The following is a 22,574-nucleotide window of genomic DNA, read 5'->3' on the forward strand; positions in this document are numbered from 1 at the left end:
CCTCCCCGCCGCGGGGCCACCCCCCGCAGCAGCGCGCCCGCCCTCCTGGCGGAGCCTGAGCCGGGGCCGGGGCCGCCGCTGCGGGCGGAGCGCGGCTCCGCGGCTGGCGGCCGGACCCGGCGCCGTTGCCAAGCGACGGGAGCCGTGACACAGGGAAATTGCGGCAGGGCGGCCGCCGCCCCCGCCACCTGCGCACCTGCGCCCGCCCCGATCGCCGCCGCGCCCCGCAGCACGGCGGCACCGCCCGCTCAGGGCCCGCCCCGAGCGCCGCGACAGCCCCCGGGCTCCTTTCCGCCACTCCCGTGCTGGCAGCCTCATCTTCAGACACCTCACTTTTGCGTTCCCCCACCACCCCAGGTTTGCCAGAATACTTATGGAGAAAGTCAAGAAGCAGGTGAAAATATGAAGCAAGAGGTTGAAGAAGAAAGCGGCAGTTGAGATACATCAGCGGCGTCACCCCGAATCTCTCAGTTTCAGCAGAGAATGGGAAACAATGTTCTCTTTTGAGCTACTTTCTGAAAAGTGATTAAATTGAAGCTATCACCTTTGTGAGGCGTAATCCAACACGTCCCGTCACAGTGCTGCACTTTTTCTTGGGAGGAGATGGCTGCTGATTGCTTCAGTCAAGTCTTGTTAGAGGTTCACCATGATCTAGAAAAGCAAATCTCTGGCAGGTTTTTCAGTAAATACAGAAAGCTCATCCTGGGGCTTAGGGTTGCTCCTGAATGTACATAGGAGTGTTTGCTGGGGTGGGTAGACTGAAAACTTCGGGTTTTGTACAGTAGCCTTAGAGTTCTTTTGAAGCTGGAGTTTTACCTAGCCTGAGCAAAACCAGCTTTCTTCTACATGACCTCTTGTGTGGAAGACTGCGGATAAAACAGCCTGGCAGAAAGCAAAGGGCAATAATGAAAATATTTGTCAAATGATGTCTTTAAAAATAAGGGTTTCAACACAGATTGGGAAAAAGAGAGGTTATACATATTCAATTAAATTGTATGTATTCCAGCCTCAACAATTCTGCAGTTCTATGTTCACCCAGATCATGCTATTTTGCATCTTTCACTCCAACCATCAGTTCCTGGTTTGAGACCAAACAAATCCTAAAGCTGCACATATGCATTTTAATGTCATTTGCAGTTTGTCTCAGCAAAATCATTTGGGACACATTTTTTTAGTACATATATAACTTTTGGTTATGCAACAGGCTTGAAATTTAAGATTTATTATTTAAGAACTTCTTTTAAATATGTGCTTTGAACCCAAGTCTTCTGACACTCAGTAATTTGCTTTGTGTTCAGCCCAGGCTATCAGAGGAAACCAAACATATCACATCTGTTTCCACTGGAGACCTGTATCACATCAATAATGCAGCATCACCAGACTCTCCCTGAAATACTCCTGTGTAAGAGAGAGAGGAAGAACAGGACTGATTTTTTTTAAAGGGCAAAGAACTCTTTTCCCTATCTGAGTCATATTTTCTATTTCTGTCAAACTAAACCATTCTATTTAGCTATCTTCTTTATACAACAGCTCTTTTTTTTGCCATATTTTCATTGCTTAAGTTTTGAGTGATTGGGCTATCATCACATTCACAGTTTTCAAATAACTCTTAGCAAAATGTGTTGTAGGTGAGGCCAAATCCTGGAAAACAAGAAACATGTTGTTGGATGAAAACCTTCTGAAGGTGGTGTTCTGTGGCAGCTATCAATGTACTCTTAATTTGCTCTATGTGTTAAGAACCCGTTGTACGATGGCAGGCTGAATCTCTCACAGCAAACTACTTGGCCAAGTTATGTATCCCTACCTATCCTACAGATTCTTCTTGTTGGAAAAAAGCTTTTGGGGCTTTAATGAAGCATTTATTTTATTTTTAGTTTATATGAGGTTTTATGTTCCCAGAAGTGAAGTGGTTGCAAAAGGCAGGTTCCCTAATGGTTTGGTTCACTGGCTGCCCAAGTGAATTTGTAACTGTGTTTGCATTGACTGCTGAGCACTGCTGGAAGGCTCTGCTCCTACCTTACTTGTATAACTTTCTACATGATGTTGTGCACTTATCCTTCTACTGGTGCTACTGGTGGGGAAAATAAATAATTTTTAGGACTTGCAAAGAGTATATTTGAGCTATGTTTTTTTCTCCTTTCCCTGTTCTCATTTCTCATTTTTCTTTCCCCCTGCCTTCTTCTACCTTTCCCATCTCCTTTACTATTTTCCTTTTCCTTTTCTTTTTCCCTGCTTAAAATCTCTCCTCTCCTCTCCTCTCCTCTCCTCTCCTCTCCATTTTTAAAGCACACACTTGGTTTGGTAGGTTGTTTGTGCATAAGATTATAACCTTTATCAGGCCATGCTTTGGTACATCAGTACCGCCATCAGTTTTAGTTTATCCACTTGAATATGTTCCATCCCAGGCTGGCTGGGCACCCAGGAGATGTGTAGCCAAGTTAATATATCTCAGCCCTCAGCAGGCTCAAGGTCCAAAAGCAATTCAAAAGACAACCTAAAGTACTTGGTGTACTTCTCTGAAATACTGTGACGTCTCTGGGTTCCAAACACAGACCTGCAGTTCTCAGTGTAGAGATCCAACAAAACAGAGAGAAGGCCCTTGCTTGTTATAATTGCAATCTGAATACCAGATAGAAAGGATAAATGTGGAAAGGATTCTTAGCATAGTATAAAAAATATGAGGCATTTTGCATAGGTTTCAGGAACTTTTCTTTACAATTTCTCAGGCACAGAGTAACAGAAGTACAGAATGGTCATTGCTATCTTAACTTACACCCTGCTAGCAGAACGAGTTCCAGTCAAAACAGTAGCTCTAGTCTGAAAGTCCATTTTTAGGCTACAGTAATAGCTTATTTAGCTATTTTTAATTAGCTAATTTATTACATTGATAAAAACAAGAGCTGATATGAATTTTCTACATATGCTCCAGAGTATATTATACTAAATGCCAAGGTTTCCTGCGTCTTTATTGCTTAAATTGGAATTCATAGCTTCATCTTATTTAATAGCAGGGAAAGTTTTAAGACCATCACTCCAAGTCTGGCCACTGGTCACAGAGGGGTGAGTGGTTGGGGTGGGTTTTTTTCCTAATCTTAGCCTCATATACTTTGTTTGTTTGCTTGTTTCCCATGGCACTAGCAATTCTGATATGATTAATGGTGGAGGCTCTGGTATAGTTAATGATGATTTGATAACAAATGCAGAGGAAAAGAGCAGCATTGAGAAAGAAGCATGAAAAATTATCCTCACAGAGGAAATATATGTTTTAATTCCTTACAAACCTACATCAAACGCAGTTAATCTACATTGTGTATTACAGTCATCCAGCTTATTTGACATTTTGGTACAATCAGAGGCAACTTTGCCTTTCACTGTGTAGAAAGTCTGGGTCTAGATAATCCACTGAGAGTGAATGGCAATTTGCATGTCTGCTCTTCTTTCAAAATTAATTATAGCAGACATACACATTGCTGGGAACATTTGCCTGAGTAAAGTAACACACAGCCATGAAATCTGGTGATTGAAAGGTAAAGGGAATTAATGTTTTCATATGACAAGCTTTTTCACAAAAAAAAAAAAGAAAAACAATAATGAAAGGAACTACTAGTTTATCTTACTCCAGTTCTTACTGTCATTCCCAATTAAAAGATTTTTTTTTATTTTTGAGGCATTAATTACACTAACCCCTTTATAAATATATGTATTTTTAACTGACATCTGGTGAAACACTTGAAACTAGAGGAGACAGAATGTGAATCGCTCCTGGGTCAGTTGTGACATGTTGCAGGAAGCCTGTGACGGTCACACCCGGAGGTTATGAACCACGCTCAGGGGCAGATGTCACTCACTTTCTTTTAGATGTTCTGTGCTTGACTTCTCAGATGGTTTAAAAAGAAGCAGGAGCTATTCAGCCATGTTATTTGCCTTCACTTTTGATTTGCTGATACAAGAAGATTGCAAGTAACTGCAAAAAATTGTGTGTGTTATTTGTGGACAAAACCACATAGAAGCCGATCAGGAAAATTTCCCAAACTATTTTACTAGAAGGGAAGAGCAGTGCAGTATTTCCCCCAAATAAATGAAATTACTGCGCTTTTTTAAATTTATTTTTTCATGGTGTTCTCCTTCCACTTCTCTTGCTCCTGTATGATATAAGCTCTTTCAGATGGAGACTGTCCTGAAGATGCTTGACCCTAGCTCCAATGAGATATGTGTGTACAGTTGTTTCATACTTAGAATCTTCTTATTTTTTGAACATTTTTTGTTGCTTCATTGAAAATCCAGAGCAAATTATGTGAGTGTGTATCTCGTAAGGCAAGTTCATCAAATAGCTTGTATTATCTTCTAGCCTTCAAAGCAGTATTTGAAGTCACTGGGAGAGCACTAACCTATGAGAAATAATGCCAAAGCATATTGAACAGGGCTTTGAAAATTTATTTTGTTACATACTACATTAAAAGTACATTACATGCATGCAAAACCACTTGTCTGTAGGTTCATTAGAATGAACCAATAACCTCTGTCTTTTTTTCACCTAGGATGATAAGTGTTAGACAGGTTTTTAGCCTTGGTAATTTAAAATTGTATATGTTCAAAACCAAACTTGATACCAGCATTTTTTGCAACTCTGTGCAAAGTTTTTTTCATCAAGGAGAAAGATGCTCCTGCCTGTTATCTGTGTTGTCTATTGCAAGTCCCAAAATCAGAGAGTCCTGGCAATATGGAAACAGCTCAAAGAAGAAGTAATTGGGGGGAAAGGTGAGCAGATTGCCTCCTCTACATGGGCATAGGACATCCAGGAAGTAGAGTTTGTCCATCCAGTCCATGAGCTGGGTTAGCCAGCCACAAGCAACCACCATCACACAACCCTGACTTCTTTACAGGTATTCAATTATCTCAATGTTTTCCCCTGTTTCTTGGAAATGCACCTGCTGCTTCCCAGCATTTCCTCCGGCTGCTGGGGAGCAGGGCTGCTTTTTCATTATACAGAATGCACGATGCCAGTGTCAATTGGGGAAATTCCTGACTGGTCTGGTGAGACACTGGAACAAAGCAAGCAATCATAATCACATTTGGAATTAATATTAAAATGACTTGCAGTAATCTGCATGAAAGCACAGCCTATCAGTCAGGAGAATGAAGCACTGATTGCATCCTTTCTTTCGTAAACAGAGTTTTCTTAGACCAGCACTCCCCACATACTTACATATTTGTGCAGTGTGGTAGGTGTTTTACCCTATATTATTAAAGGATTAACTTAGCATTTAATAAATTGAAGCTATCACAGTATCTTTTTTGTATGCTGTCAAGAGAGATTAACCCAAATTTTTGACCTGATTTTTTTTGTTTTGTCGTTTCCCTTCCTCCATGGCCTGCAAGCAGTCTTTTACTCTACACTAGGCTTGTCATCACTGCTGTGGAGAGACAATAAGTTAACATAGAGTACTCATTCAATAGAAATAGTTTTTAGGGTCTATTTTTAGGGTCAGTTTGCTCTGATGAATCGTGAATGTCCTTTAAGATTCATTGCTATCAGTATCAGAGTAATACAAGATCTGTTCAAAATTCAAGGTCAAATTCAAGGTTTAATGGCACATGGGAACATAAAGGAACACAAAAAACATATTTAGGACTCTGTTGTAGGAATCCTTGTGTTGCCAGAAGAAGAGCCACCTTGTTTCTGCCAGCTCTTCTGCAGCTTCTCTATAGAAAAGGGTCTTTGGTGTAAAGTCAGTAGCATTTCTTAGAGCGCTTCTAAAAAGTGAAAAGTACTGTTACTAAGCAGCACAGGTGTGAACAGCCTGGGGGGTTTTTGTGTGTGATAGGAGCTAAACCCTTCCCAGGCTAAGGGCAGCACCTTTCAATTGTGCAGGCTAAAATAATGTTGCTGCTGGTGGTCTTTTCAATGCTCCCACTGGGGTAGGTTATGACCTAGTTAATCTATATATCTATGTATCACAAAGGTGAACTGTAGAGTTCTTTGAGCTCCTCTTTGCTCAGGACCCAAGGGCCTCAGTCAGCATGCTTATACATTTTCTCTTCAGTTACACTTATGCTGTGTTTTGAATTTTTATAATTGTCAAAAGTAGCAAAGAATATTTTCATAAATAACACTGAACTTTGCGCTAAAGTTGTAGAATGGTGATTTAACAGTGATCAGTATGTGTTAAGTCCTGAAACTAGACAGGAAACAAAGCTCCTGTTCAGAACTAGAGCTTGAATTCTATAATTATACAACACTTAGGGACTCAGATTGCAAGCCATTGCTTATTAAACATAATTCATAGCATTTTACATGAACGACTTGATTATTATTCTTTTGGTATACATGACACAGATCGTACCTCTGCTTTTATTTTGAATGGTAATCTTGCAACATTCAGTTATGTTAGTCAAATGACCAGCAGGACACTAATTGTTCTCAAAGAGCTTTTAACTTCAAAGATTTCAAATTTTAAAATTCAAATAAAGTACAACTTGGTAACGCTTTTCTGTATTGATACAAGCAAGCTGAATTTACAGAATGTAGTAGATCTACAGGAAACATTTGCCCAAGCCAGGGAATATTCATAGCAGAAATCCTATAGAAATCTTCTTTTCTTTAATATAATGAACATTACCATGAAAGAGTGAAATTAAATAAATTAAAAAGAACTAGCAACACCATGTGTGCTTGCTGTTACTTTTGCTTTCATTTTGACACAACTCTCTCTAAATTTAAAAGGAAAAAGCAAGGGTACCTTTCAATTCTGCAGGTGAAAATAATGTTGCTGGTGCTGATATTTTCAATGCTCCCACCGGGGTAGGTTATGACCTAGTTAATCTATACATCTGAGGAAAAGACAATTGACTTGCCATAAAATTTCAGCAGAGGTACTGAAAGGACAATCTGACCTGTAAGTACTGGGGAATTATGTATGTGAGTAAAGCAGCAAGGCTTTGGCCCCAGCTGTCAAGCACTAACTGTGTTGTTCATGTAGCAAGGTAGGAGGAGCACTGGGAGCTTCCGTAGTCTTGAGTGCTCCTGAAAAACACAGGTATTCCGTGCAGAAGCAAAATGTATGCCTCATCTTGTGATGCAGAACATAGCTGATTTTCAGTCTTTTCTGTATATACAGTTATTTTTAGAGAGTTATTTGGTTGAATTTTGTTTATAGATATTATTAGTGCAGATAAGGAAGGTCATTTTGCCCTGAAGCACTCAAAAAGACAGAACTTGAAATAATGTTTAGTTTTTCTGAAATTTATTTGTGATTGCGTTTGGCTATTGAACAGAAGGGTGGGAAGGGCCTTTTCACATTCTCTTTTCTCTTTGCTGGTTTGAATATTTTGTGTGTGAAATGAAGCTTGTCATGCATGTGGATTAAAAAGCCCCAATACCTCAATTTATTATGCGCTCTATTTTTTTGGTGAATGCTTATTACTCGTGCATAGCCAGAAAATGAGGATCACAGATGTATTAGGAACTGTTCATTTAGCTTTTAACTAACTGATCAGTGCAGAAGAAAATATTACACAGGTATTTCCAAGTTACACCTGCAGGTGTAAATCAGTACATGGCAAAACAATTAACTGTCTCTATCAGAGCTTCTGATAATGTCTCAACCCCAGTCAGAGCACTTACATTCTTCATTACTTTTGATTTTCCTAGGTGTCCTTACCACAAAAGACTGTGTCAGTCCCTGTCTCAAATATATTCCATCTCAAGTGTGTGAAATTTATCTCACCTAACTTTGGAAGGCTATGACATGCCTACATCGCTTCCAGAGTAATGACAGATCTGGTCTTCTGTTGGAATGGCAGTTTGAGGGGAGTCGATTTCTGCAATTACTTTTTTCTTCCTAGTGATGAGAGAACAACTTAAAGTTTAGGTTTTGATGTTTCGGATTTTCACATTTTTGACTTTTCCCTCTGATTATCTGTACTGCTCACATGTATTCTGCTGGAGCCTTTTTGCATAACATCATAAGAGTTCACAAAGCAAAGATCTCAGGGTCGTGTTCAACAGATTTCTATTTTGCATCTCATAATGCTTTCGACATCCCAGCATCTAGTTCTTTACACCACTCAGTGACTTCATGCATCTCTATTTTACTTATGGATCCTTGAGGGAATTCTGCATTTGCCTTTCAGCTTGGCTACCTTTCCTCTCTCTATTCAAAAATTTAATTTATTTCTGATTAGAAATTTGACTGATGGATGTGCTGAAGCATAGACAAAATCTTTTGAAGGAGAAGAATGGATAAGATAAACATTTCAGGAGAATGGCAGGTGGTTTCATTTCATTGGGCAACAATTTGAGAATAACAAGTAACTCCTGAGTGGATCACATTGTAAGAGGTGACTTAAATAACAAGAAATAGTTGCAGAACATTTGGATATGGAAAGACATGTCCTTGAAGTTGTATGATGAACATTTTAGCATAGATACCAGAATGAGAGGTGCTTTAATTACAGGTAAAAGTGGTTTGGCTGCTGTCTGAAACTCTGCTGTCCTTATTTGCTGTTGCTCAGTAGGCATGATGCCTGAGGTTGGGAAAGCCATGTAGGAGATGGTAGATAAGCGTATGTGTAAGATCAAGCATATCCTTATTTAAAAGGATGTGTTCCCTGGAAGGTTTTCATGGAGAAATTTCCAGCAGGGATTTTTCTGAATTGAGTTAGGAGTACCAAATGTTAGGTGTGGCCTATGGAAATTCACTCTAGTTCTGGCATTCCTCCTATTATCTTGGTTACTTATCCACTTGGAGTCCTCCCTCCACCATTAGCCACATGCTGTGCACAAGGTTTGTTTTAGCACTAGAGATGCAGACAGCATTGTTCTTTCTTCATTGGCATAAGCAACATATTGGGGACCCAAATACATTGAGAGATTATGAAATGTTTACAGTATACTGGCTAACTGAGGACTAAAATGAAAACAAAATATCCTAAAAGAGCAGCATGACCAGCTGAAGAGTGTATTTTAGGACTTATCAAGCATGAGTCAAGTCACATTCTCCTCATCTGAAAGGGAACATAACACAGTGAACAGGACCTCCGGGTGATTAAATTTCAAGTAATAGATTTAAACCCAAAGACTGATGAATGGGAGATTAGACCTTAACTGTTTTATCTTTAAATTTTGGTATTTACATGACTCTATGCCCGACTTTTCTCAACAATAAGGTAAATTATATCAACTTTAGTAAATGCATCTTGAAAAGGAAAGAATCTATTATTTTGCTTAAAGGAGAACTCATCTCTGGGGACTTCATTGTGACAGGATCTACATCTGAGCACCATTACCTGTCTCACAGAGACAGGCTGGTTCCCAAGGCTCCCATGACTGCATCTTCCCTAGAGGTGTCCCATAGCACAGATGGCAAAGTTGGCTTGAAGCAAATACAATTATTTGGTCCCAGTATGTCAAGAAAACACACTGTTCCTCATTCTGAATACAGAGATAAAACCCTGATACCTTTTCTGTTCTCTCTCTGGTTGATGCTTCTCTGTCTCAAATGTCTCATTGTGGGGAGGCTTAGCTTTTGGGTTTGGTTTGTGGTTGGTTTTGGTGTTTTGGGTTTTTTAATTCCGTTTTCACTTTTAAATAAGTTCCTCACTAGTAATGGTGGGAAAAGTCTTACTAAGAATATGAGACATGTCAAATGGGATCAAGTAGAAATCTGATCCTCTGAGCTCAGTGTTTCCTTTCTCATAAAAGCCAGAAGAGTAAAACTGTTCAGCTGTGTGTTTCCCATACGTCTTCAACTACTACAAAGGTAAAGAATCATCAATAATAAAACAAGTGAACTAAAAATTGTCTTAAATAAGATTAATTCCTTTTTAAAATTAAATTATATAAGTGAATTTATTAACTTCTTAACTTCAATTTTCAATAAAAGATCACTTTGAAATTGTCAAAGGGACATGCTTGTCTAAAGCTGTTCAATAAAAATATTTGTTTTAAAGCACAGCATTGGTTAATAGTTTGGGGGTTTTTTTGATAGCTTGTTTCATTAACTGAATATCTATCCCCCATTCTCCAAAAGCTCATGAAGCTGATGAGGCCCCATATTTACCCTGTCTCAGACATTGGCCTGTGAGTGACTAAGGCAAACATGCAGAGGAATTGTCTGAGAAAATTGAAGAGTCATGAAAAGGACCAATGCTCTCCTGTGAAGTCTGGGTGGAGCCACATCTAACAGTTCATAAACAGTCAGTTTTTCAATTAATTTAATTGAAATAGAGAGTAATGGAGCAAGGCCAATTTGGGTAGGCTTTCTGATGGATTCTGGAAGTGGGGATGTACTAGTTCATTAAGCATAGCTATGTTGCAAGAAAATTAAGTGGATTTGGGTTCTTTATCAGTAGAATTAAAGACAAATATCTTTCCTGTGTGTTGTTTGAGACAAAAGGGATGCAAAAATATTATCTGAGCAAGGAAAACACATAAGAGAGCATTAAACTCTGTGGAGACAATGTACTGTGAGGAATTTTTATCCTCCAGAGCCTTGTGCATATATTTTGTAGTTAGTGATAAAATAAATGGGATGCTTAGTGTTTATGTAAAAGTAATCTGGGGAACCAGTAGAATAGATATTTCTTTTATCAACTTTTCACTAATTGATGTGAAAAATCATAGAATGGATTTTGCTCCTGGTCATACATGTGTAAATCTTCAGAAGTGCCTCAATGAATGATGAAATTGGTGTAACAGAAAGTGACTTTTTTATTTCAGACAAGTGAAACTCAAAACCTGTATGCTCTTAGTTTACTTATTATAGCATCTGCTTTTGTAATTTATTTTACCTGGAGGGCCGCTTAAAATGTTGCATGTGGCTCTAACCACTCTAAACACCTGCTTGGGATGAATAAAATGTAAACATAAACCAAACTGAACTGAGGTTATTCAAAGTGGACCATTGACATATTAATGAATAATAGACAAAATGAACTTCTGTGTGGAATGTAATTACACAAACGTGTGGAAACTTTGAAGCAGAATTTCTAGAAGAAATTAAAGGTGGAATTTGTATCTCTGGTTTAACCATTCCTGGGCACTGCATAAAACTTTTCCACGCCTTGACACTGGCCGGACACATCCATCTGCAGAAAGTCCAGGGGGATGAGATGAGATGTGTGATGAGACATCATCTTGCTGTGATGAGACCCACAGAGTTGCATGGTCCTGGTACACTACAGCCATCCTAAATCTTCTGCCTCTGCAGCATGGAGGTAAAGTTTATTTTAACATGGGCTGTGCTGCTCTGTTGAAGTGCTGTCAGTGGAGCTGCAGTTTGTGACATGGGAAGTGACGAGTTTCGAGATCAAATCATTTCAGTGCATCAGTATGAAGAATTTCATATATAGATATAACGAGGATATCACAGAACTGGCAACTTCCAATCCCACTCTCACACTTGTCTAGAGGTGTTGCTGTTACCTCCCACTCATAGAAAAATATCTAACACTTTATATGTATTTCACATGAAAAGAGCTACAGACATGAAGCAGAAGCTGACTGGGATTGGAACCTAATTTTCAGTAGTTTCTTGACAAGACAAACTACAAAATCTACTGATAAACAGAGATATAATGCCAACAGAAGGCTGCTGTGAAGATTTTCTGGGATTTGTCTAGTAAACCATAGCTGGGATTTGTTCTAGTAAACTAGGAAAAACTAGATGTAAGGGAAAAATTTGTTTAACCTTTGAGAAATGTCAAAATACTTTCTTAAAACACTGTCTCAAAAAAATAGAGAGCATGGCCATTTTTTTCCAATACTTTTTTTCTTTAAATCTGAGATTTAAAAATGGATTAAAGTGATCAGTTTGGAAAGCAGCTAAAGCTTACATTGAGCAAATGCTTACATTTTAAAAAACATCATTTGTATCTCAAAGACATGTATCTCTTCTAGGCTAGTCTTTTCTGAAGAAAATATGACTGCCCTAAACATTGCTGATAAACATGGGTCAAGATTCTTTTGAATCCATCAACTAAACCACTTTTTTACAGCCTCCAACTCAAACATAAGCACCTATAACTACTCAGGTAAAGGGGATTTATCTGGGTATTGTTCATATTGTTTCTGTGGGACAAGCAGAAGAAATAGAATGTGCCTCAAAGTAGCATAAAATGAGCAATCAAAGCCAAGGGACACAGCCTGAATAAATTTTGAGACTGTGATCCTGAAATGAATGCAAACCTATACAACATAGCCTTAAGATTAATGTCAGCTGGAAAATGGTATGGAAAGAAGGCAAAAGTGTTAGTTTCCTTTTTTTCAAATACCTGCTTCATGCTTTCCAATATAGTAGCTAGGGGTCAAAGGAGAGTCTGTTTGCTTATTAAAGGAGAGGACTTTTTATTTTGAGGAAAGGAAAATTCAAGAGGTGACATAGAGCCTTTAGGCTAACATGGCACTCTACTGAAGATGCTGTAACAATGTGACATTTTATTACCGAATTTGGACCTTTCAGAATTAGGAACTTTATATTTACTTTATATATATTCTGTGATTCTGTGGTTCTTTCTACAGAACTGGCAAAACTCATTCATCTTCAGAAGGTGATGAAAAGGTAATTATTGCCCCAGCTCTGAAATTATGCTTCCAACTTGTGCCATGCTGTGGCTATTTGGCCTAAACACAACAGAGTAATTAATACATTATATTACTGAAAATGATTGTGGGACCCATTTCTTAAAAGTATGGGGGAGTCAAAATTAAGAACCCTGGAGCTGATGTAAATATAATTTAATTTTTGAAAAATAATGCATGACATGAACATTGAAGTTCTGACCTTGAATAAAAGGTTATCTCTCAAGCCAAGATTTTTTAAATCTGAACAACTTTTACTGACATTGGCATTTTAATAAGATGGAATCTTACTTGTGGAAATTAATAAACATATGACAACAATGACCCTGGTAGCAGTATTTCAGATATGACACCTACTGATGTATGTGGGGACACTGGTAAAAGGACAATATGTCAGTCTGAAAATTTATTTGCCTTTCAATCCATTTATTTTATTCTGTTTGGCTGTTTCAAGTGATGACAAACTGAGCCTTTTCACAGCTGAATAAGTATTCCATGGGACTATTCCTTTCTAACAAATTATAACTCAAATTTTGTGCTTGGCTGAAAATGAGTAATTAATCATGGTGGTCATTTGTCACAGGCTCTGTAACTCTCGAGAAACAAATCTTCATATTCAGAGATGCCTAGAATTTGCTCATACATGTTACCTGTTTCCACTTACATTTTTTGACAAAGCTGCTGACCTTTCTCTATTTTTATTTTTTTTGAAGTAGTAAAGCGCAGTGGGAATCCAATGGCCACAAGGTGAAGCAGGTCATGAACTCTGTGCTTTCAGAATGTACTGTAATAATGAAAAAAAATCAAACCCAACTCTTTTTTTTCCCTCTTTGATGTTACAAAGTGTTTGAAAATGTGGTGAGAAAGAGCCATGGAAGTGGGCACTTGCAGTTATAAGGAGTGTTTGATTTACTAAAAATAATTGTTCCAACATTTAGCTTTTTTTGAAGATCTCAATCAAATGCTATTCCCAATTTGGTAAATATTTTCAGGAGCTTTTTATTTTCAGCCGAAAGAGATTGAAAACAGGACTGAAAAAGAGGTGTGCAGCTTACATGAAGTCTTGACAATAACTTTCTTTTGCCATCCTGCTCAAATGCTTTTCAAAAGCATATTGGTGAAAGCTGCAATGTTGACAATAAAGACTTACCTGGTATTTAGATGAAGGGAAGAGGGAAAAATGCATCTGATTTACGTCTCTCACAATTTAGTTGTACTCACGACTATGCTGTGTCAAATATAAATTTGCCTTGGTGTAAATGAGAGAAGGCTTAGACCCAAAACTTGGATGTTTTGGAAACCAGCAGCTGGCTAAGTTTCTACAAAACACAGATGCTGAAACACTTGGAGCTTAGAGCCTTTTCTTTTTGAGCTGACCTCTTTGTCACAAAGCAAGAATGCTCAAAGGCTGGTCTTCACTTGTTCTCTTGTCCTGCGTTCAGTTTTTTCACACTGAATAAGACTTGAATGTGTAAGCAATGCATTCTGTAATGGGGGATCCTTGCCTGCACTGGATGTGGACCCTGCTGAAAATGAGGCAGGACCAGATGCCTCCCTTATGGCTTCAGTTACACCATAATCCTCTGAATTTTGGCCGTTCCATTCCAGGAGAAAAACATCAGAGCGTGATGCTAGTTCTGATGTAATTTGTAGATTTATTTTTACTGTGTGGATAAAGCAAAACTTGTGCTTGCCTTTTTTGTTTTAAATTATTATTAACATGCATTGAGATGTGGAAAGTTTTATCTATTTTTTACACATTTTGGCAGCTATATTTTAAAACTTTTGATTTTTCATTTAGTTAGAAATGACATTTCTATTGTTCAGACAATATGTAACCATACCTAAATTATTATTTTTACTGCTCCAGTACTAAATTTGGCCTAACCCATTTAAGTAATTTTTAGAGACAGATTTGCATTTGAGCTGATTATGTGAATGCCAAGTTTCAGCCTACAATGACTGAAAACAGCTGAATAGTGAAATAGTGAGTGGCACTGTTCATAAAGAAAACAGCTCCTGACCCTCAATGACAGCTCTGTGAATATGACGGGACAACCACTCGAGGATTGTTCACAGTTATTGCCACGTAGGTTCTTAATTTGTTGCTATCCTCCATCATCAGAACATGTTCTGTAACTCACATTTTTAGAGTGCTGAGTTTTATTTCTGTCTGTTTCCTCCAAGTGATATCTTGTGAAGGGCTACAATATTCACAATATCACTTGCTTTTATTTTCATATGGCTGCACTCTCCCTTTGGGCATAGCCTTCAGACAGAGATGCTGCAACGTGCTGTGCCTCAGCAAGGGTAGCCCCAGGAAATCCCTGCTTCAGACAGTTCAATAAAGCACAGCTTTTCTTGGTTTTCCCTTTTTTAGGATAGTAAGTTGCAATTAGCTAATGTAGCAGTGAGTTTGGCCAGTCCTTAAATAATTTCGCCTGTGCTGAGTGAATATGTGTTCATATACAGAGTGAGGGTGAGTGGGATGAGCACCAGTGCCTTACAATAGATTCCTTACTGGGGTTCTGGAGGTGTGTGCCACCCCTCACTCCTATTTTTTTTTCCCCCTCTTCATTTTTAACTCTTTCTCCTGCTCTACACATCAATGAGAAATCAATCCTATGGAGATAAGGCTGAGGTCTGGGGGAGGCAGGCTCAAGAAGTTCACACTCACAGTCACCATGTTCCCCTCTGAGTATCTCACACCCTGCCTCTAATTTACAGGGAACAATGCACAAATTTGTCTCAGGAAGTCTGATGAAAAGATCTAGTCCTGGAATATTAGTCCAAAGGGCAAAATATGAATGTCACCAACGTGCTTCATGGATTACACAGACTATAACTTTTGTTACGTAATCAATAATTTTTTCCTGAAGAACATGCCAAGATAATTTTTAGTATTTGAAGCATTTCTAGTCTCTACTTGAAAAAACCAACCAACTAAATAGCAAAACCCAGAATAAAGAAAACAGAAATAGAAGGAAGCATTTTGGGGGATACCCCTATCATTTTGGGGGATACCCCTATTATTTCTCTAAACCAGATTCTGAATTTTAAACCTTGATACTCCATTACCCATTCATATCTGCAACAGAACAGATTCAAACATATAATTTTGAAAGACTTCATATAAAGAAATGCACCTATTCATCCATAACTCTGGGGTAGTATCATTCAGCCATGTTTGTCAGTGGAAGGGAGTAAGGAGCTATGGAGAAGGAAGAGTCCCTGCTTCTTCTACAGTGTGGAGTGTAGATATGTACTCAATGTATTAAATAAAAAGAGACAGGGTAGAAAACTTGTAGAAAATAACTAGTTTCACCCAGGAATTTTTAGGGAATTTTAGGGAATTTTTCCCCTTGATTTTGGGATTCCCGACAGAACATGGATTTATTTTTGAGCAACAGCCACCCAAAAAATGAGCCCAAACCAAACTAAACCAGGAACCAACCCAAAATATATGTTCTTTTTTCTTTTCTTTTTTAGGGTCTAAATTCAGAATTTTTAACACTATTCTTTGTTTTACTGAGGACCTAGGAAGTTTCTTGCAAAGAAATCTGTCACTTATCTGTGTTTGTAGGTGAATGGGATGGAACAGTCTGAAGAGTACTTGAACAATTGGTTCTGCTGCAACTTTTACAAAGCCTTTGGTTTAGCCTTGTTAGACATTTTGTGCCTCAGATTTTATACAGTGTTTGAAGTGTCTCTTTATACATTATTCATGTTCCCATCAGCACAATATTGAATTTTGGCATCCTTCCAAGATCTGGTAATATTCAGTTCCAAAATGAGACTGAAAAGGAAAGGAGGGGAGGAAAAGATCACATTTCTCATTTTTCACTGAAATTTATCTGGCCACTGACCTACTTGAGTTTCTTGAATATCATGACAGATAAAAGTAGATTGATGAAATAATTTCTACAGATATCTGAGTGGAAGTGAAATTAAATTGAGGGAATACAGTCTTAAAGAGACTGGGACAAATTTACCATTGGGATTATGCCATCTAGGGGTAGTATAGTATTTATTGTAGTTTTCTTATAGCAGAAACTGAACATGTAAATTTGTATTAGTAAATAGGTGCTATGACCTTTCAAACACTGAGGCTTGGGTGAGGATCAGATGGAGTTAGAAAAGTTCACATTTTAGTACTGGCACAACCCCTGTAAACTCAGCTTTATTACACTCCTTCAGGAACTTCTACCTAAAGCCAAGGATGCAGTCAATTCTGATGTTGATAGAAAGCTGTCTTATCTTCAAGGAAAAACCATGAAGGAATGTTGTACCACTGCCTTTCCTCCATGAGGACAGCATTCACATGGCTCAGACTTCACCAGTAGAAAACACCTCCTCCCACAGCTTTGTCAGACAGGATGCCACAGAGCAAGGTATTCCTCTAGCTTGTGCTAGCCCTGAAACAAATGCCTCTCCACTCATTTGATAATATTTGTCAAAAAGGCAGTGGAAAGTAACAGGTCTTGTAAAGTAGACACAAATTAACTTCATGCTCTTGTCCTGGTCTGCTTGAATTGCCTGCTATGGAGAAGCGACCTGTGACTTTTCACGGTATTTAGCAAAACAACAACATGAAATAATTGCTTGGACTTCATTTGAGTGAGAAGTCAACCAAGTGTGCGCTCAAACCAAGAACTACATGGGCAAACCCAAAAGTTACCAACCGTGCTGGTGACCTCTGTGCCAGCACCTAAGATGGATGATCTCAGAGATGGCTCCTCAGTAAGTCATCCAACTCACCCAGCAATGCATGAAGCTCCTGTTTGGCCCCTAGAAGCAAGCATTTCTAGACAAAAATCATCATCTGGTTTAATCAAAACTGGCAGCTGTAAAATTTATGTTGATAAACTAGAATAACTCCGCTTTTTTTAGTTACAATTACCACTGCAGTGAGTTGCAGAAAGAACCAACACAATTATAAATTATTTTTTTTCTCATTAATGCTGAGCTGGATCAAAAGAGAACTATTGTTTCCAGAGTAGGAAATTCTTGGAAATTACATTCTTAGTAATGCTAAGAATGCTCTATCAAGGACATTGTAGACACTGTGGAACACGCAGGATATAAATCTATGTTTCATTCTCGTTAGAAATTATTTTTTCCATTGCACTGACAAAGAGGAGAGCAGATACCTTTAATTCAAGTTCCTTACTGTGACCAAGAATGCATGGAGGAGCAACACCTTAGGCACTTAGAGGTATGAATAGCTCTGAATATTCCAAATGATCATTCTCTCATTCACTGCTAAGCCCATGTGCAAGTGCCATGCTGAGCAAGGCCTTCTGAAAGCTTCACTCTACGTGGTATCCCTGCCTTCGATGCTGTTGCCACCCTTTCAGGACATTTTCCTTTTTAGTTTGCCTTTTTAACCTAAAAATTTGTCTTTTCTTCAGGTTCTTAGGGAAGGCTGGGTTGAGAGACGAACAGCCTTCAACTTATTTTTTCCTCATGACAAGTATTGAATATTTATGTGCTGAATTGTGATGAGCTGTCCTTACTGTATTGCATATTACTGGGTATTTTAATTCATGAGATGGAATTCAGAGCAGAGAGGTGCTTCTGAATGTTTTTATAGCTCTAAGTAAAAAAATGAGGCAGACAAGTTTCTGTCTCCTTATCCACCTCTTCAGCAAGTGTACCTCTTTACTCTTTATTTTGTGGCTCTGTAGGACCAAGCCACCTCAGAGATAGACACCATGTGAATCAAAAAAACAACATCAGCATCTTATTGGCATTCTTGCTTTTGAGAGAAGAACAGAACAAAATTGAGAAACTACTCACCTTTTTCATTTGTTTTCATCATGAGTCTGGAATGCAAAGAGTTTCTCCAGAGTTGTGCAAACAATATTTCCAAGCTGTCCTCAGAATAATTACTAAGAAGTTCTCCCTCTGGCTTCTGCACATCCTATATTCTTCCCATCATGTGAGTATGAGAAAGCATCTTAAAAATGTGTCACAACAAGAATTTTACCTTTTGGTTTTTATATTCCCCCACTCCCAAGCTGTTGTGTTTTTCACTAACCTCACGTATTTACTTTTTGCTTAAAAAAAAACAAGCGAAATGGAAGTAATGTTCAGAAAGTATGAAAAGTTTAAACTTTCCAGTATAAATACAACATGCAATAAAGGCTTTAAATATCAGCATAATAACCATGAACCTTTCAGCTTCCTTCTGCAAAAACACATAAACCTGGAACAAGATAAAACTCATGTACTATTGATAATGCTCCTGAGTTGAACAAGTGAATTGGTCAAAATGGCCAAAAATTCTTACTAAATAAGTAAAAATGTCAGTGTGACATTTATTACATGTTTAAAAGCTTGGGTGAAAAAAATGTTATTTTTCTGGCTTTCTTTATGATTGTGTGCTGTAAACTCCCTTTTCCTTTTTCCATCCCTCTCTTTCATATTTCCCCTTTATCTCTTAAAAGGGCAGGAAAAGAACACGAAAAGTGGTAATTTAGTTTTTAATGCCTTAAAAAATTGTCATTCTTTTCTTTATTAAAAAATCAGTCATGTCAGGATTCATTCTTAAGATACGTGAGAACAGAAGAAAAAGTAGATGTGACCTAGGCCCTCAGAGCTCCTTGAGCAGTCTTGAGGATTCCATATTGCCTGGGATCCAAGGGATACCTGGACTGCTGAGAACCACGGAGGTTCTGTGATAGGCAGCGTGTTCTTGTTTGAAAAGCTGCTCTGAGGTCCTGAGATGGAAAGGTCCACAGCAGCAGGGAATATTCCTTAAGGTTATGTGCAAGTAAACGTAGGAGACAACTCTTCTAGCAGACTAGAAAATAAGAAATTAAGGTGCATTCTCTGACTTGTTTAACCATGGCCCTGTTTCCTGCTTTTGCAACAAATACAGAACAATGAAAAGGTGATTCTATCACAGTGAACTCTGAGCTTTCATAACAAATATTCTTTGTTTGTGTATTTTTGTAGGTAGAAACTCAAGGAATATTGTACTTTGGGGGAGAACAGACTCTTCACGCTTCACACTGGCAGAAACCCTATTGCAGCAGTTACATCTCTCTGTGCCATGGGTCACAGGGCTCCCTTTAACAGAACATGATGTGCAGAAAAGCAGATCCCAGGAACTGCCATATGCAAGCTGTTCATTAGAAATTACTGTTCTACTGCAAACTCTAAAATCAAATGCCAATGTATACCTAGTTATCCACCCAGCTTAATTCCTCTGAAAAAAAGTTGGGGCTTTTTTTCCCAGTATTTTATAAACCTTAGTTATCAACAGAAAGAGATCTAATGGTCTAATTTTAAAACTTGTCTGCCAGTGCATTGGGCAACAGACAATATTTCTTGCTAAATTTTTAATTATTTTTTTTTAAAGGAGCATGAGGAATGGGATGCAGCATGGCAAATAAATCATTTCACCTTAAGTAGAGGCAGATCACTGGCTAAAGTTGCCATAGCTGGGACCTTACTGGACAGGTCATTATTTCATCAAGAACAGAATCTGGAAGAGAATTAAGTAATACCTGGTGTCAGTGTGTTCGGAACTTAGAGGTAGAACTTTTAGCCAGAGTAATTTTCTATGGAAAGTTAAAACCAGTACTATTTAAAGACATCTTGTGGACAATGGCATACAATAATATTAGAGAGAAAAATACTTTTGGAGATCTTAGGGAAGCAAATGTGTAGCTGGGGTGGCAGAGTAAGGTAATATGAGGTTCCAGTTATATGAGTGTTTCTTTCTTTAACTATCCCTAGTTTTATTTAAAAGATCGAGAAGGATAGTGAGCTCCTGGGTGCATAGTTAAACATTGAGGAACTCTTTTCTTCAAGAAGAAACTAAGGAGCCAAAGGTGTAGGATATGTAAGATTAGTCTGCCCTGGTTTTGTGCCAGTCTATAGTTTTGTGAGTTTAAAGAATCTGAGTTAGACAGAGTTTGATACCTCTATAGGTCACAAGCTGCTTGGGAGAAAGATTTTTAATGAGTTAAACACTGCCTGGAGTTGAGACACTGCAATTTTAGGGTTTTAAATGTCTCTGTCACAGAGAAATCTAAAATACTGCACAAATAAAGAGAAACAGAAAGGTCATTTTCTCTGGCTCATGCCCTGGGAAGACTCTCTATATGGCTCTTTTTTCCAGTTCCTCTTCTTTACCAGCATTTGTTTCCTCCTGGGATGTCCTGTGTTTTACTCCTACTTTCTAATGTTTGATAGTCAGTCTAAATGAAATAAGAAAGCAACAGTTTTTGTAATAGCATCATTTGGTAGAAGCAAAACAGAAATGTGGAAAATACAGCTCCTTCAAGATCAGAATGTGTGAAGAAAGTCTGTTAAAAATTAACATAGAAGTGTTTGAGCAGGAGGGAAAGAAGGATGTTCCTGATTTAGGGATCACTTCTGAACAGCATGTGGCCATCTTGAAGAGGTGGAGGTTCAACAGATTTTAGAGAAGGGGAATTAAAAAAATATTTTTACTTAATTTATGTTGCTGCTAAGAACCAACTGAAGTGTAGGGGAACATCTTTATTTTAGCTAGAGAAATGAAGGATGCAGAAGGAATGACTGAGTCAGCCCACTGTTTGCCCAGCCTGGTGTGGAGAAAATGTGAGCTCTGAATGACAAATTGTAGATATCAGTGACACAGTAATAAATAAGCCTGAAAAATATGAAGAACAAATACATAATTCTATGGCACTACTAAGGATCCTTTAATTAAGGATCCTTTATTTAAGAATCCTTTAATCCAGGCTGGTCAGGAGTCCACACACTCCACAAGGAGTCCACAAGGAGGAGGAATGAGGTGCCCAGGGTCCAGGAGCCTTTGCCAGTTGCATGGCAGGTCTTAGCAGAGTACTCACCAATAGAAGATATCTGGAGAAACATCCCAAGGGAGCCAAATTCCAGAGGTGCCATCCTCTGCCCTTTCTATGGCAGGAGTGAAGGGAGATGTCAGTACAGGCAGGAGCTGTCCTCAGGCCATACCCACAGGCTGCCATTCCTTCATGGACACAGAGGCAGGGCATCTCCACAGTGTTTGAGTTCCCTGTGTTTAAACAAATACAGCACCTATTTGGGCAGACACAGAAGAGGATGAATGTCTGGGAGCCCCAGTTTTGAAGCTGTTGACACTTGGGGTTGCCTGGGTACAGCTGTGTGGGATGTGGGCTCCTTGCCCCTTATTCTCTGCTTTTCCTCAGCTCAGTAAAGAGAAGGGAGGGGAGGCAGGGCCAGAGAGTGAATCAGATGCCTAAAATTAGTTGCTGTGAAACCTTTTCTCATTTAATACCAATCTCAAAGGCCAGACTGCAGTTGTAAGAAAGGCAATAATAGACAGCATTAAACTCTTGTGTAGTCTGTCTGGGCTTCAAATCTCCAAGAAAATGCTCCACAATGCTAACACCCTGCCTCCTATCTCCACAGAGCAGTAGGTGCACAAAGCCCCTGGTACCAAGTGTGTGCAGCATTGGATACTTAGTCATGAGGGGGAACAAGGCTGGCAGCAGAGGTTGGTGCCTGCAGAGAGAAAACATTTACCAGCTGATGCTTCAAACAGCAGCTGCAGCATCCTCAGATTCACCAGCTCCCACTCAAAGACCTTGCCTGAATCGATTCAACATGCAGCAGGAAGGCCACCTGCATCCATAGAGGAGCCTACTCTAAGCAGAGAAACATCTGGCCACAAGTATGAAAATGTCTTTACCCCACTGGGACCAACAAAGATAAAGGTGAGAGCTCTGTGGGGTGTGAGAAGGGAGCAGAGCCTTTCCAGTGTCAATGATGTCCATAAACTGTTTGTGGGGGAGGGAAAGCAGTGAGAAATGCTGCTTTTGAGAATGGGAGAGGCTGAAGCACAGAGCAGTAATAATGCATTGGAAATTAAAAAAATTCAAGGCCTGTTACCTCATCACTCAAGAGGTGAGGGACCTGGTCTGGCACTGGGGAGAGGGACCTGTACTGGAACCAGGCAGACTGAACTGGGATCCCATTACTGGGTTGCTGCAAC

The 22,574-nt window shown here is 38.9% G+C and overlaps 1 protein-coding gene across 1 annotated transcript in view; it reads left to right on the forward strand.

Moving 5' to 3' along the window:
- Positions 1-22,330, forward strand: part of LOC128942559 (uncharacterized) — a 74,696-nt gene extending 52,366 nt beyond the window's left edge. Inside the window, exon 6 of the mRNA XM_054285109.1 lies at positions 21,992-22,330. Coding sequence (XP_054141084.1) covers positions 21,992-22,216 — 225 coding nt within the window. The 3' untranslated portion in view covers positions 22,217-22,330. The remainder of the gene's footprint in view (positions 1-21,991) is intronic.
- The last annotated feature ends 244 nt before the right edge of the window (positions 22,331-22,574 follow it).

Source organism: Melozone crissalis, unplaced genomic scaffold, assembly GCF_028551555.1.
Source record: "Melozone crissalis strain CALT ecotype California unplaced genomic scaffold, PUWL_Pcris_2 ptg000042l_1, whole genome shotgun sequence".
Lineage (NCBI taxonomy): Eukaryota > Metazoa > Chordata > Aves > Passeriformes > Passerellidae > Melozone > Melozone crissalis.